This window comes from Enhydra lutris, unplaced genomic scaffold, assembly GCF_002288905.1.
Source record: "Enhydra lutris kenyoni isolate GAN:26980312 unplaced genomic scaffold, ASM228890v2 scaffoldscaffold43, whole genome shotgun sequence".
Taxonomy (NCBI): Eukaryota; Metazoa; Chordata; class Mammalia; order Carnivora; family Mustelidae; genus Enhydra; species Enhydra lutris.
Window position 1 is genome coordinate 11,685,645 of NW_019154127.1, and position 15,468 is coordinate 11,701,112.

At 45.3% G+C, this 15,468-nt stretch overlaps 1 protein-coding gene across 1 annotated transcript in view; it reads left to right on the forward strand.

Annotated features, from left to right (window-relative positions):
* LOC111155814 (family with sequence similarity 3 member B) overlaps positions 1-15,468 on the forward strand; it is a 34,980-nt gene that overhangs the window by 15,572 nt on the left and 3,940 nt on the right. The window contains exons 4-7 of the mRNA XM_022516223.1: positions 9,554-9,612; positions 10,644-10,694; positions 11,679-11,766; positions 12,791-12,923. Coding sequence (XP_022371931.1) covers positions 9,554-9,612; positions 10,644-10,694; positions 11,679-11,766; positions 12,791-12,923 — 331 coding nt within the window. The remainder of the gene's footprint in view (positions 1-9,553; positions 9,613-10,643; positions 10,695-11,678; positions 11,767-12,790; positions 12,924-15,468) is intronic.

Here is a 15,468-nt window from a genome sequence, read left to right on the forward strand (position 1 = left end):
GCACACGCCTCTTGGTGTCCCCGCGTCAGGCGTTATCTGGGGACCGGCCGCTGCGCGGCTGAGCAGTCTTTGGCCATTGGCTCTCCCGTCGTCCTCCTCGCCGTGGTCCTGACTCGGTTATTGTGTGGCCTGCGCCATTGTAGTTTGATCACAATCCAGCATCTGCATAAAAGTAAGGCCACCAGAAGAAAATCCAAAGGGCTTTACTTGATATGAATGTGTCATTGAGTGAGGAACAGTGGGAGGACAATGGCCAGAAAGTCCAGACAGGAGTCACAGCTCCGTGTAGGAAGCCGGAGTAAGTGAGTTCTTTCTAGTGTCGTTTGTTGCCAGAGACTCACATCCATTACGTGCTCTTACCTGAAAAGTCACACTGACATGGGGAAAGCTTCCCTTTGAAGGTCAGAGTCAGCATTTCAGCCGTGACCGTGAGCGTTTGGTCTGCTGACACACCCAAACGGTGTCCCCCAGGTTAGTTGGCTTTTTTTTTTTTTTTTAAGATTTTATTTATTTATTTGACAGAGAGAGATCACAGGTAGGCAGACAGAGAGGGGAGGAAGCAGGCTCCCTGCAGAGCAGAGAGCCAGATGCGGGGCTCAATCCCAGGACCCTGAGATTGTGACCTGAGCCGAAGGCAGAGGCTTTAACCCACTGAGCCACCCAGGTGCCCCCCCCCTTTTTTTTTTTTAGCCTCGCTAAGCGAAGGTCCTCCGTAGCGGAGGCATGTTGTGTGCGTGACTATTGTGGACCCTTGTCTTTTTTTCGTTGTTGCTTGCTTGGCTTTCCATGTACGTATATCAGTGTCATCCCTAAGCATTCCTCTGGTGAAAATAAATCTGATCTCACATCAGATACTCATCAGGTTCATCTTCTGGAGCCTTCGGACCCACTCGGGTGGGTCTTGCTCTCAGGGCACCTGGCAGCTGCTGCCTGGTTTCCTATCCACTGCCATCCTGGGATGACCTAGTACCCCTCTCTGGAGTCGGAGCTCCGCTTTCTAGGATACAGCACCTTCCAATTTCCTAGACTCCTCCTCTGTTTTGCTGAAGACAGGGTGACCAGACATCACCTGGGTGGGGCCCCAATCGGATAAGGAGGGTGACTGGCCATCAGAGGGAGGGGGATCTGGAGAAACTGAGTTGCCAGGAATCTTCTAAAACTGGACACTGCGGTCCTGGTGCCCTGAGAGCAAGCAAGCTGGACACTGCGGAGGTGAACACAGAAGTCCAAAAGTCAGGCCTCATTAAAGAAGGAGCTCAGGCGAGTCCAGAGGGAGTCTGGTGAAGGAGAGAATCTGTGTAGGCACAAAGGGACCCCAGGCAGGTCTGTTCCTGGAAGACCCAAGCTCTCCTGCTGGCCAGCATGGGCTCCAGATGCTCCTGCGGCCTTGCCAAACCCTCCCAAGACTGCATGGCAACCTGAAGCACGTCCAGCCGGGCTTGGTCCCCTATCCTTTGCTCAGGGTCAGACTTGTACTGTGGCCTGACAGCTCTCCGTGCTTAACCCAGCCCCTTCCCCACCTCCTCTTGTAGGCATTTCCCTATACAAATTCTTGTGTGTTCTATCCGGTTCTGATATTTGTCCCTCGGAGGACTCAGATTAGCACAGCAAGAATGACTGTTTCCCCCTAGTCAGTCCAGAACAGCACACAGACAGACACTCGGATCTCTGACATTCTGAGAGATGAAAATAGAAGTCTCAGATCAGATTTTTAACTTCATTGTTCTTGTTAAGAGTGAATTGAGGACCTTTTATGCTAAGAGCCTTTGTATTTATTTTCTATAAACTATGTGTTTATACCTCTTGCCCATTTTCACCTCTTTCACTGGCCTTTTTTTGTCTATGTACAAGATTCTTTATATATTAAAGTAATTAGGCTTTTTTGTGTGTTGTAAAAATCTTCTCCATGTTTTATCTTTTCACTTAGTAAAATGGTATTTTTAAATATGCTTGTGCTCTAGTTAATATAAGATCTTTAACAAAGCAAAAAAAAAATACAAACTTCATAGTGAAAGCAAAAATTTTAAATTTTAAAAAAGCAACAAAACCAGAAAGCAACCCAAGTATGATGGTATCACAGAGAACAAATGTATCTCACGTAACAGTAAGCGGTCTGAAGGTCACCAGTGAAGGAGAGCAACTCTTAGATCATAGCACATCAACTCCCAATAATGCTACAGGCAAGAAACACATGCATACCGGAGAACTGAGGTCATGGGGCAACCCAATGCCCTGAAAATGGGAGAGACGGGTGAATTCACAGAACCGCACCTCAGCTAGAGCCAGTGCCAGACAAGGATCCTGCAGGGGCAATTGACTAGTTGCTGGAGACTGAATTTGGACTGTTTTGAGAGATTAAAACTCCTAGAGAAGCCCCTACACTCTCCTGAGTTTTTCGGCCAGGAAGCCCGCCTGGCTCAGAGCGAAGATCAAAGAAAAATCCCCTCATGCTTTTGTCAGGGGAAGGGAGAGTAGCTATTCTGAAACACACCCACAGTGTTCTCTTCTCCTTAACAATGGTCTATCTGCAAGGGAAATTGTTTTGCCAGAGTCTAACCAATGTGAGTTTTACCAGGTACTAACTGCCCTGTTGGAGGAAAATACCCAGCATCATTCTTTCTCACCTTTCTGGATCACCTAAGGAGTGAAAGAAAAAAAGTATGGCCACCTGTGAAGGCCACCACCTCGTGACACAGGCTCACCAAAAGACTGAGACCCACTCTTAGGACTGGAGAACATTTCCCCTTCCCCACAACTTACCACCACATAAATAAGCTCCTTTAAAATAACAGGCTCAAAAGAACCACAAGGCTAAACCCAAAAAAAGAGTCTCGAAAAATAAATAAATAAAAGATAAAAAGAGGGGCGCCTGGGTGGCTCAGTGGGTTAAGCCTCTGCCTTCGGCTCAGGTCATGATCTCAGGGCCCTGGGATCGAGCCCCACATCGGGCTCTCTGCTCAGCAAGGAGATTGGTTCCTCCTCTCTCTCTCTGCCTGCCACTCTGCCTACTTGTGATCTCTCTCTCTGTGTCAAATTAAAAAAAAAAAAATGATAAAAAGAGTCTCTTGGGATACCCAAGACATAAGGGAGAAGTTTTAGTCTTTGATACCTACAGCCACAGCATATAACAAATACAGCTCACTCCTAGCCAGATGAACATAAAGATTTCAGAGTAAAGTTTTATTTATCTCTGTTCCTTTTAACTGACATACAAATGTCTGGCTTTTAACAAAAATAGCAAGGCATACTAAAGGCAAACAGCACAGATTGATGAGATAGGACAAGTATTAGAACTTAACTCAAATATGGCAGAGATTTTGCAATTAGTATATCAGGAACTTGAAACAATGGTGATTAATATGCCAGAGGCTCCAATAGAAAAGGTGGGCGGAATATAAGAACAGATGAGTAATGCAAGCAGAGAGATAAAAACCCTCAGGAAGAATCAAAAGGAAATAGTGGAAATTGAAAAGACTGTAACAGAAATGGAAAACACCTTTGATGGGCTCATCAGTAGAACAGATATAACCAAGGAAAGGATCAATGAGCTTGAGGTTATGTCAAAGGAATTTCCCAGAGTGGAGGAGGAAGAGAAGACAAAAATGACTGAAGGAAAAAACAAAAACAGAACAGAATATCCAAGAACAGTGAGACAAGTACAGAAGGCATAATGTGTAATAGGGAACCATAAGAAGGGAGAGAGGAAGGAACAGAAATATTTGAAATAGTGGTGCTGAAAATTTTCTAAAATTTTTGACAGACACGGAACTGCAGATCCAGGGAACTCGATGATACTAAGTAAGATAAATACAAAAATATCTACACCCAAGTATGTTATATTCAAACTACAGAAGACTAAAGGCAAAGAGAAAATCTTGTAAGAAGCCAGAAGCAAACAAACCAAACCAAAACAAAACAAAAACAAAAAACCCCACTTACCTATAAAGGAAGAAGGATAAGAGTTACATTGGACTTTTTTTCTGAAACCATGCAAACAAGAGAACGGGATGAAAGCAAACGGTTGAGGCTGTTAGGTTCCCATCAGTGTATGAAAGTTGGTCCACCATCATACTCACCAACACTTGTATGGTCATCTTTCTAATCTTGGGCATCCTAATAGGGATGTAATGGTATCTGAGGTTTTAGTTTGCATTTTCCTAATAACTAATGATTGTGATATCTCTTTTTATGTGTTTATTTGCCATGTGTGTATCTTATTTGGTGAAGTATCTATTTAAGTCTGTGGTCCAGTTTTCATTTTCTTTTCTTCTTATTATTGAGATTTCTTTATATATGCTGTATACAAGTCCTTCATCAAATACATGATTTGCAAATATTTTCTCCCAGTTTGTGGCTTGCCTTATTCTTCTCTTAACTGTGTTTATCAAAGAGCAGAAATATTTTAATTTTAATGAGGTCCAGTTTACCAGTTTTTTTAAATTTTAGGATCATACTTTTTGTGTCATATCTTAGATCTTTTTGCCTAACTCAAGGTCACAGAAATTTTCTTCTATAATTTCTTTCAGAAATTTGATGGTTTTAGATTTTTCATTTCATATACTGTGAGGTACCCATTTGGGGTTAATTTTTATGTATGATATAAAATATGGATTGAAGTGATTTTTTAATGTGGGTATCCAATTGTTCTAGCACCATTTATTCAGAATACTGTCTTACTCTACCGATTTTCCTTTGCACCATTGGCAAAAACCAAGTGACCATATATATGTGTGTATCTAATTCTGAATTCTCCAGTCTCTTCCATTTATCTGTCTGTCTTTTCACTATATACAATGTTTTGATAAATGTAAATTTACAGTAATTCTTAAAGTTTAATAACATAATTTCTTCAGTTTTGTTTTCCTTTTTCAAAATTATTTTCACTATCCTAGATTCTTCCCATATTCATATGAATTGTAGAGTCAGCTTATAAATTTCTATGCAAAATCCTGTTGGTTTTTGATTGGGATTGCATTGGAACTCTAGATCAATTTGGGGAAAACTGACGTTGTAGCAATATTTAATCTTTTACTCGGCAAACATTTTTGCTCTCCATTTTCTTTAACTTGATTCAGAGATGTTTTTATGGTATCAGTGTACATGTCTTGCATCTCTTTTACTATTTTTATCTCTAAGTATTTCATTTTTGATGCTGTAGTGTATTTTAAAAAAAATTTTTAATTTACAACTCTTCATTGCTTGTACATAGAAGTAGACTTGATTTTTGTATAATGATCTAATATCCCACAACCTTGCTAAGCTCACTTATTAGTTCTAGTATTTTTTTTTAACATTGGATTTTCTACATAGATGGTAATGTCAGCTAACCATCCCCACCCCAGCCCCAATAAAAGGCAGTTTTACCACTTTCTAATCTGCATGCCTTTGTTTTCTTTTTCTTGCCTGATTGCACTGGAGAGAACCTCTGTTACAATGCTGAATGGAAATGATCAGAATAGACATAATTGCCTTTTTCCTTGTCTTGGAGAGAAAGTATTCCATCATTCATCATTAAGTATGATGTTAATTAGGGATTTTTTTTGTAGAAGTCTTTTATCAGGTTGAAGAAATTCCTCTATTTCAAGGTTTCTGAGAGTTTTTAATCAGTGATGGATATCGGATTTTGTCAGATTTTTTTTTCTGTATCTCTTGAGGGGATTATGTGGTTTGTCTTTCTTAGTCTGCTAATATGGTGAATTACTTTTTTGAACATTAAACCAACCTTGCCTTTTTTGATAAATCCCACTTGCTTGTAATCTCTTATCCTTTTTATATGTTGTTGGATTCAGTTTGTTAAAATTTTATTAAGAATTTTTTTATCTGTGTTCTTGAGGGATATTTGTCTGTGGTTTTCTTGTTATTTTTTTCTCTGGTTTTGGTATAAAGGCGGAATGTGTTGGTGAGTATTCCCTGCAATACTCTGAGAGAGTTGGTAAAGAATGAGTATTATTTATTGAAGGATTTGGTGCAATTTCCCAGTGAAGAATTCTGGCCTAGAATTTTCTTTGTGAGAATATTTTTTTTAAAGATTTTATTTATTTATTTGACAGAGAGAGATCACAAGTAGGCAGAGAGGCAGGCAGAGAGAGAGGGAAGCAGGCTCCCTGCTGAGCAGAGAGCCCGATGCGGGGCTCAATCCCAGGACCCTGAGATCATGACCTGAGCCGAAGGCAGAGGCTTAACCCACTGAGCCACCCAGGCACCCCGTGAGAATATTTTTAACTACAAATTTCACTTTCTACAATAAGTACAGAGGTACTCAAGTTATCTGTTTCTTCTTGAGTGAGCCACATTATTTTGGGGTACATAAAGGAAAACAGTAGTTTTCTACTACTTTCCTTAAACTACTGATTTCCTTTATGCTCTGCTCAGTACTCTGAGTGCATTGTACTCTGGTTATCAAACGTGTGGTCGTTTTTCCCCACTTCAAGCAATTATCTGCAGTACCAGCTGGGGGATGGATCTACAGTTCAACTTGATTCTGATATATCTACTTGAAGATGGCCTCAGACTCCGCAGGTTAAGGGCTTTAGTTTCACAAGACTTTCCACCACCACACCCCTGCCAATTTCAGATACTAATCCCAAGTCCCAGATTGTCACTATACTTCTGACCGATTGCTTGTAAACCAGAGTTCCCATGAGCCCCTCTTTGGGTTTGGTTATTTGCTAGAATAGCTCACAAAACTCAGAGCAACACATTTACCAATTTGTTATAAAAGAATATGGTAAGGGGGGAGGGGCACCTGGGTGGCTCAGTGGGTTAAGCCTCTGCCTTCGGCTCAGGTCATGATCTCAGGGTCCTGGGATCAAGCCCGGCATCGGCCGCTCTGCTCAGCAGGGCGCCTGCTTCCCCCTCTCTCTCTCTGTGCCTGTCTCTCTGCCGACTTGTGATCTCTGTCTTTCAAATAAATAAATAAATCTTTAAAAAAAAATTTTTTTTAAAAGAAAGCAAACTGAGATAGGTCCATCCATGCATCAAATGTATAATATAATCACGTCTGTTTGTGCACATGTGCGTGTATTTCAACTGGGTATTGTTCTGGGGGGGAATTGCACAGATACCCTCAACTTCTGTGATCTCCTAGAGGAACTTATAAGCCTCAGGAACAGCTAATACTTACAGATAAGGTTTATTACAGCAAAAGATACAGAACAAAAGCTTCTGTATGGTCTGCTGGTGGTGAATTGTCTCAATTTACTTTTCTCTGAAACACCTTTATCTCATCATCCTTGCAGTAAGATTTTCCCAGGTAGTGTCTCAGCCCAGGCAGAGACCGTTCCGTTGTCTTCTGGCTTCCACTGTTTTTCTTGAGCGTCAGTGAACAGTTGAATTGCTGATATGATGAAAGTAATGGCCTTTTCCCCCTCTCCGACTGTCTTTAAGATTTTTCCCTGTCTTTGGTCTTCAGCATTTGTACCCTGTTTCTGTTGTTACTGCTTTATTTTCTTTGGGGCTCATTGGGCTTCTTAAATACGTAGAAATCAGAGTTCTTCATCACATTGAACGAATTCTCTGCCATTGTGTCTTCTGCCCCACTTACCTTCTCCTGAGCACCTGAGACCCCTAACAAACATACGTCAGATCTTATTACTACGTTCTTGGTAGCTTTCAGTCTGTTTTGTATTCTCCGTCTTTGTATCTTTCTGTCGTTGTAGACAGAGCTGTTTTCCTTCGAGCTGTGGCTCAGTTTACAGATCTTCTCTGGTGCCTGATCTGCTGTGAACACCTTCCGCTGACTTCCAGCTGTGCTTGCCACATTAGTTTACATTTAGAGCTTCATTTTGTACTTCTTCTAGCCGGTTTGGAACGCTTTGCTTTTACTAACTGTCTTCCTTAGTATTTTAAGTATAGTTACTTTGAAATCTTTTGGATAAATGAGGTATTAGCTGGTCTCTTCTTTTTCTGAGGGTTTTTGCTTGGTATAAACGGGGACTTAGAATCATTAGCAGAATAGAATGGTCTGAATAAATGTTAAAGACTGAGATTTGGGGGACCCACCTGGTTGACTTAAAATCCGACTGCTGTTATTCAAGCTCTGATCTATTTTTGGTTCATTCTTATTTTTGAGATTCAACCATTTTTGACCCCAACCCAGTAGATTGGAGGATTTAACATGGCCTTCCCTTTGGTGAGCCCGGTCTTCCAACTTTTATCCCCCAAGCCTCACCTCACGTGGTTCTCAAAAGTGCTGCTCATCTCCTTTGATACTTTTTCTGGAATTAGTTAGCAAATGCTCCTGAGGTGAAATACCTTCATTTGCTGGGCTCACCCTCTTGAAACTCAGTATTGTCCCACATCCTGGCTTCAACGCTCTTTATTTCCTTGTGAAGTCTCCAATATAGTCTAGTAGATACTCTTTAAATCCCATTTTTAAATTTTTCTCTATGAGAAGTTAGGTTCAGATCACCCCCACTTTCCATTATCATAAATGGAAGTTTCTTTTTCTTTTTCAAAATATTATAGAATATTCTCTAAAGTTGTCAAAAAGCTACTCTTCCAAAAAGGACTCAGACTAGAAAGCCCCCAGGGGAGTTTAGATAAATGTGTTAAGAGCAGATAGAAAATGACAGTGCTGTAACCACTATTCCGAAGCATGGGAAAAGGAGGAAAACTTTCAAATTCTTTTTGTGACGCTAGCATAACCCTGACTCTAAAACCTGATGGGGGTGTCAGGCACCTGAGGGGCTTAGTCGGTTGAGTGTCTGCCTTCGGCTCAGGTCATGATTTCAGGGTCCTGGGACCAAGCCCCACATTGGGCTCCCTGCTTAGCAGGAAGTCTGCTTCTCCTTCTGACCTTCTCCCCTCTCATGCTCTCTCTCTTTCTCAACTAAATAAATGAAATCTTTAAAAAAAAAAAAAAAAAACTTGACAGAAGGGGCAAACACGCACAAAATTCTAGGATCTTCAATAATAAATACCACCTCCAGGAAAGTCAGTCTTCTTACTGGTTTTAGGTCACAATTCATTTGAAGTTGGTCCTATTCTCCAACTTAAAAGTGAAAATTAAGTGAGGAAGTATTTATATGAGGAGGTAAACTGTCTTCCATTTTGTGGCTGGATGAAAGGATCGCCAAGAGTCCAACCAGGCCTCTCTGTCAGTATGAGGAAAGAGAGTGTATACATGGATAGCAGACTTGGGTGAGATCCATGCCCAACTGATTGACCTCTTATGATTTCCTGTCTGTAAGATGGAAAAATGAATGCTTGGGAGGTGGTGGAAGAGTGTGAGAAAATGTTTGTAAAGAGCCTGTGCTCAACAAATCCTAGATTTTCCTGTCTCCGGCCATTTGTCTAGATTGTAGGAGTAAGAGCAGCTTCCGGGTTCCCCGAGGGACTGATTCTAAGAACCTTGGGGGTGGGTATGTGCGGAGCAAGGATGAGTGTGACTTTCAAGGGATCTGAGCCAAGGTCCGTGCATCTCTTCAAGGAAATGGCAAGTGCCTATGGTAGAGACCGGGGTTCTGCCAAGAGAAGGGCTTATGGAACAGGGAGCCCTACTCATTGCTTAGTAAGACAGGGATTCTTTGACTGACTCTTATTTACATTTCAGGCTCGTGGGAGAAAAGACTAGAAATGTTGGAAGAGGAATAAATATTGCCATTGTCAATTGTGAGTTATTAAATGTTTTCTTTCAAACTTCCCTAAAGTCTCCACAGTTGGATTTTCAAAGATACCTTGGGTTTTCAATGATTTTTGCAAATGATCTAGTCTGGGCTTATATTTTAATGCATTTTAAAATTCTTTGATTATTTTTGTAATACCTCACTTTACAGATTATTTGTGGTTCCTGGAAAAAAAGAAAAAAGTCAGGGGCTCCTGGCTGGCTCAGAAGAACATGTGACTCTTGATCTCAGGGTCGTGTGTTCGAACCCCATGTTGGGTGTAGAGATTACTAAACACAAAGTTTGTTTTTTTAAATAGTCTAATAGTCAGCAGGGAGCCTGCCTCCTCCTCCTGTCTCTCTGCCTGCCTCTCTGCCTACTTGCGATCTGTCAAAAAAAAATAAAAATAAAAATAAAATAAAATAAAATAGTCTAATAGGCCTTTAAGAAAACAGAGAAGGACCAGCAGAAGGGAGGGGTCAAGTCAGATAAGCAGGCTCTGAGGGCACAGACCATTCTGGAGTCGCTCTTGGATTCCACCCTGCGGAGGGTGAGGCTAGAAGCCGGTTCCCAACTCTGTGAGAAAAGGCCAACTGGGGCCTCTGGGGAGCAAAGCTTGGCCTATTCTTAGGCCTGGGAAAGACATCCTGTCACAGCTGCCACCAGAGGCCCATGACCAGGAGACCTGTCAGAGGTTCAGGGAAAGGGCTCTGCGTGCCGTGACTGAGAGCACGTGGGGTGCATGGTTCCCTGACCACGGGGCTGTGGGAACTGAGACAAAACACACCTGCTCTGAGAATCCCATTGGAAAACCTAAAGTCCGAAGCAGAGGGGGCTGAGGTGGGTGCTCTGGGATTCCTGTGGGAGAGGCAGGGGCAGCAGGACAGAGCAGAAGGTCCACCTAGCTGGCAGCCGGCAGGAAGACAGTTCTAGAACCGCTGACCAGGCCAAGGAGTGCCGTTTTGAGCACCACAGTGCCACAGATGGACCCTGAGTCCACTGAATGTTCTTTTTAAAAACCATTTCTTTTATTTTCAGATGTGACTGGGAAAGCGATAGCATCACGGTATTTTGATATGTTTGAAGGTGGTAAGAAAACTCTTTTTCTATGAAAATGAATTAAAAGCATGAAGATAAAAAGACACAAATCAAAGTGTCAAACATTCTTAGTTGTCTACTAAAATAAGGTGCCAGAAGCTCGTAAGAGTATTCTAGAACAGTCTGACGTAAGCCCTCCTTGTCTCTTAATTGAGTTCATATGATCAAGTTTGAAGGCGTTATCTAGAAAATGTCTTCTCAGGTCACACTTGTCCTGGGCCTTTTATTTTTGTTGATTCATCAGATAATAAAAGAAAACATTTTTTTAAATCAAACGTACATGAAACAATGTGATCAGCCTCCAGCCCTGAACATCATTACTCCCATCCTGTTTGTGGTGCATCCCTGCGCTCCACGCACACGTCCCGGGACACGCGGTGCACGTTCTCCTTCCATGGTCTCTCCAGTCTGGGCACTGGGCTTGAGTGCAGAGGTCAGTCAGGATACGGCAGCCCCTTTTATTTTTATCGAACAGTAAGAATTATTAAAAACAAGGCTTTATAAAGAGAACAGAGTAATAAGAATGTCTGGACACACTTACGGGAACTGTGCATTTTTACTCTGTAATTAAGGTGAGCACCACCCAGTGGGAACAGCCCAGTGGGAAATAATGGGGCTTGAGATTAGCTTCCTTTTGTTGCTGTGAGGCCCAGATACGTCCCTCAGTAAAGACTTGCCACGCTCAGTCTGGTCTGCAAGTCCGATTTCTGGCCCCATTCCACAAGTTGGTGTCCCGGGACCCCTCTGCAGTGGTTGTCGCCGGCCTCCGGTTAGAGTCATAGGATCCTCACGATGTGCTCGTGCCCCTCGCCTCTGCGGGTCCCAGCGTGGAGCCCAGCGGCCATCCACTCACTAGTGGAGACAAGCTCCAGGAATTGGAAGATTCAGAGGACATGACAGCTAAGCCCAGAGGAGGCACAGCGTCTGGGGGAGCAAGCAATGGGGACCTAAAGCAGATTTGCATTGACCCAACAGATAACTCTGAACCGATGGTGACCTTCATTCAGAGTGCACCTCCCAAGTCCCTGCTCTTCATGGTGACCCAAGACGACGGTGCGAGCAGGTAAGCGTGGATGGACTGTTCCCACAGCGGGGACAGGGGAAGCCGGCTGGAGCGAGGGGCTTTCTTAAGGAGAAGGAAGGGGAGCCCATGACAAAGCGGACTATGTTCAGTCCTAGATGCTAAGGCATATTCCTAGGAGCGAGAAAGAGCCGCCACGGACCCGGATTTGGACAGAAAAGCTACACTCAGGGTGGGACTTACAGAAATAGGAAAGGAAATCGGGAAAAATTCTCTGTATGAATAGCAATTGAATGAAAAGGAAACACACACACACACTCACACCCCTTCCTGTGGGAAGAAGTTGGTCTGGTCCCCGTGTGGCTCGGAAGTTTGCTCTTCTGAGTAAACACTTGTGTGTTCACGGCCAAACTTCCGTGAACCTTCCACGAACCTCAGAGTACTTCTGTGCCCTGTAAGTCTGGCTCCTGAACAAGGCATTCCCCAAATTTATTTGGCCTTGGATCCTATTCTTAATAGAGCATCTTATCAGACAGAAGTTATTTGATACACGCTTGGAAAAATTCTGATTTAACTCAGGAAAATCTCAGCTCATTTTTTTTTTCTTTCCCTTTCTGCCCTCCTCCCTTTGCTTACTCTAAGTTGCCTGCTTTTACAATGGTGGCGTTGTTTTAGGGTTTTCTTTCTTTCTTGATACCGATCTTTCTGAAAATGAAAGGGACTGTTTTGACCTGTCCTTTCACCTTTCACCAACTTCTGCCTCCTTTTGTGGTCAGTGAACAGGAGGGGCAGCAAAGACCAAAAATTAAATTGGCTGAACGTGAAGGTGTGATTGGATCCCAAGACACAGGGCTTTTGAGAATTAAGAATTAAAACTCTGTGCCCAAACCTGAGGCTCAAAGAGCCCCTGATGTCGTCGTATGTTTAACTAGAAATTTGACGCCCTCCCGCTGTACGCCCCAGGAGGAGGTGGGTTGCTCTAGAAGCCTCTTTGCTAGGACAATGGCGGTGTGACACACCAAAGTCTCCACGGGGACATTCACACGCCTTTCCTCTCTCCCCCCAGGCTGAAGGAGGACGCCAAGAAGGTCATAGAAGCACTTGGAAGTAAACAAATCAAGAACATCCGGTTCAGGTCCAGCTGGGTGTTTCTCACAGCAAAAGGCTTCAAGCTTCCTGCAGAAATTCAGAGAGAAAATGTGAGTGCTTTTTAAATGTCACTTCCCACAAGTGGTTAGTGTAGGACACCCTGTAATTTCTAAGGTTGTGGGTCAGTGATGGCTCCCGGCCCCCAGGACATTCCTGCGCAAAATGCGTGCCACACAGGGCCACGTGGAGCCGGCTGCCTGGGTTTGAGCCCTGGGTTCGCTCGTGGGAATGTGCCTGGGACTCTGCATTCCTGAGTCCCGGGCGAATGGCAGTAGGGGCCTGATCCATCGTTGTAGGTAAAATAGTCCATCATACGGGGTTTGTAGACCTTGCCCGTTACATCAGGAAAAGGCACTCGACTGAAGTTCACGCTTCCCAAATCTCTTTAAAAGCAGATGGTTCTGGGACGCCTGGGTGGCTCAGTTGGTTAAGCAGCTGCCTTCGGCTCAGGTCATGATCCCAGCGTCCTGGGATCGAGTCTCACATCGGGCTCCTTGCTCATCAGGGAGCCTGCTTCTCCCTCTGCCTCTGCCTGCCATTCTGTCTGCCTGTGCTCGCTCTCTCTCCCTCTCTCTCTGACAAATAAATAAATAAAATCTTTAAAAAAAAAAAAAAAAAGTAGATGGTTCCTCATGGGCTGTAGGTCCCGCCTTCCGTCACAGGGCGGCCAGCATGGGCTGTGGCAAGCCTCTTGGTCCCTTGTCTGTGTTCAGAGGCCGGTGATGGAGCTGGGTGACGGGCTCACCTGGCCTGTGCGTGCAGGTTCCGAACCCACGGATAAACCCAGCTCGCGGTGCTGCCATGGCCCAACGCCAGCCTGCTTTTAAGCCCCCATCGCGTCCCCTTATGAAAGAGTAGAAAGAACAAGAGAATCAAGTTGTAATGAATTAATTTGGTCGCCTGTGAAAATTGCAACTGAGCACTGGTGAACGTCGGAGTCCCCAGCCGGCACCTCTGGGGACGGTCACATGGCCCCTTTGGGAGACACGGCTCTTTGGGAGACAAGACAGCTCCCAGGAGAGGAAGGAGCAGTGGCACGACCATGGAGCAAAGTCACTGACTCTTGCAAGGAAAGGCTTCCTCCCCTGGAGCCAGAAACTTGGAGGAGACAGAGGCTGGGCGCCCCCAGCCCGGGCGAGAGGCTGCTTCTGACTTCAGGCTGGGGCCCCTGGTCTTGGTCCTGGTCCCCTCCTGGCACCGTGTGCTGTGGTTGTGGGTCTGGGAAGGGAGACAGACGGAAGCAGGCCGCAGCTGGGCCTCTCCTTGTCGGCAGGATCCCCTCGCAGGGAAGGGGGCCGGGGGAGGTGGGAGGTCAGTGTGGCCGCATGAGCAGATGACTCATGACCAGCTCCCAGGGGAAGCCCCGCAGCCCCTCTGAAGCCCCCCGGACGCAGCACTCTGTAGGCTCCGAAATCAGGCTTGTTTAACGCGCGTCGAGAAAAGCACGTTTCCCCTCGTGACTCTCACGTTATTCTGCGGACCGAAGCCAGTCGTGCAGGACGTGTCAGGAGCACCTACTCGGTGCTCTAGCGTGGACTTCTTGGTACTAGTGACTGGGTCTGGACACCCAGTGTACCGGTGGGACCTCGGACACATGTCCCAAGGAGAGGCATGCCCAGGCTCTGTGCGGTAGCACCGTCTGGACCACACGGCGCGGTGCGCTAAGCCAGGCACAGCCAGGGGCAGGGGCTTGGCGTCCCATGTCAGATTTGCCAGGGGCCACGAGTGATCCCACGCAATCCACTTGATCTCTGTGGGCCCGTCTGCTGCTCTGGGGAATGGGATGAAAGCTAGGTAGCTCCTCAGGGCCCAGCGGCTCTGACGGGGAGACGCACCCCGCCGACCCGTGGCCTTCGTCAGGCTGACCCCACCTATTAAGACAGCATGTCTCTCCTCGGCCCTTGTACGATCAGCAGCAGTCTGGCCCCTTAAGGCTCTCCCAGCTTCTTCCGCTCGGCTGTGTGGTCTAGGGAAAGTTACTCAGCCTCTCTGTGCCTCAGAATCATCTCTCAGGAGAAAGGAATAAAGACCACACCTATCGCAGAGTAAATGTGACCACACCTACCACATCTGAAGAGTAAATGAGAATAGCGTGCAGGGCCCAGCCGAGAACTGAGCAGAGTCCTGGAATCCAGAGTGACTTTGCAGGCCACCCGAGCTGCAATTGCAGGGTGGGGCCTGGCCGGTGATTCTGATGCACGGGAAGGGTTGGACCCATTGTCCTGATAGAGGTCCCAATCCCATGTGCCCCTCCCAGCTTCCCCCTAACATCCCCTTTCAGCCACTCTGCTCCTTCTCCAGTTGCGTTACCCTGTGCCCTCCTTCCTCCACCCTCCCATCTCCCTGGGGGACTCTCCCCACCAGCCCCAGGTCGGGGACCCAGCCAGAGAGCAGGCCAAGCCCTGTAGAAAGTGCTGCCCTCCTTGCCGTGCCCTCTGGGGCCCCAGTGTGTCCACACTATCAGAAAAGCCTGGAGTGAGGAGGCAGCTCTAACGTCTCAACAAACAGCTTCCCTATCAATGTTCCGCTAAGACGTTTAAAATAAAACTTGATTTGAATTGCAAAGTAGCAATGGCGCTTGCTTCCTTATCTTCT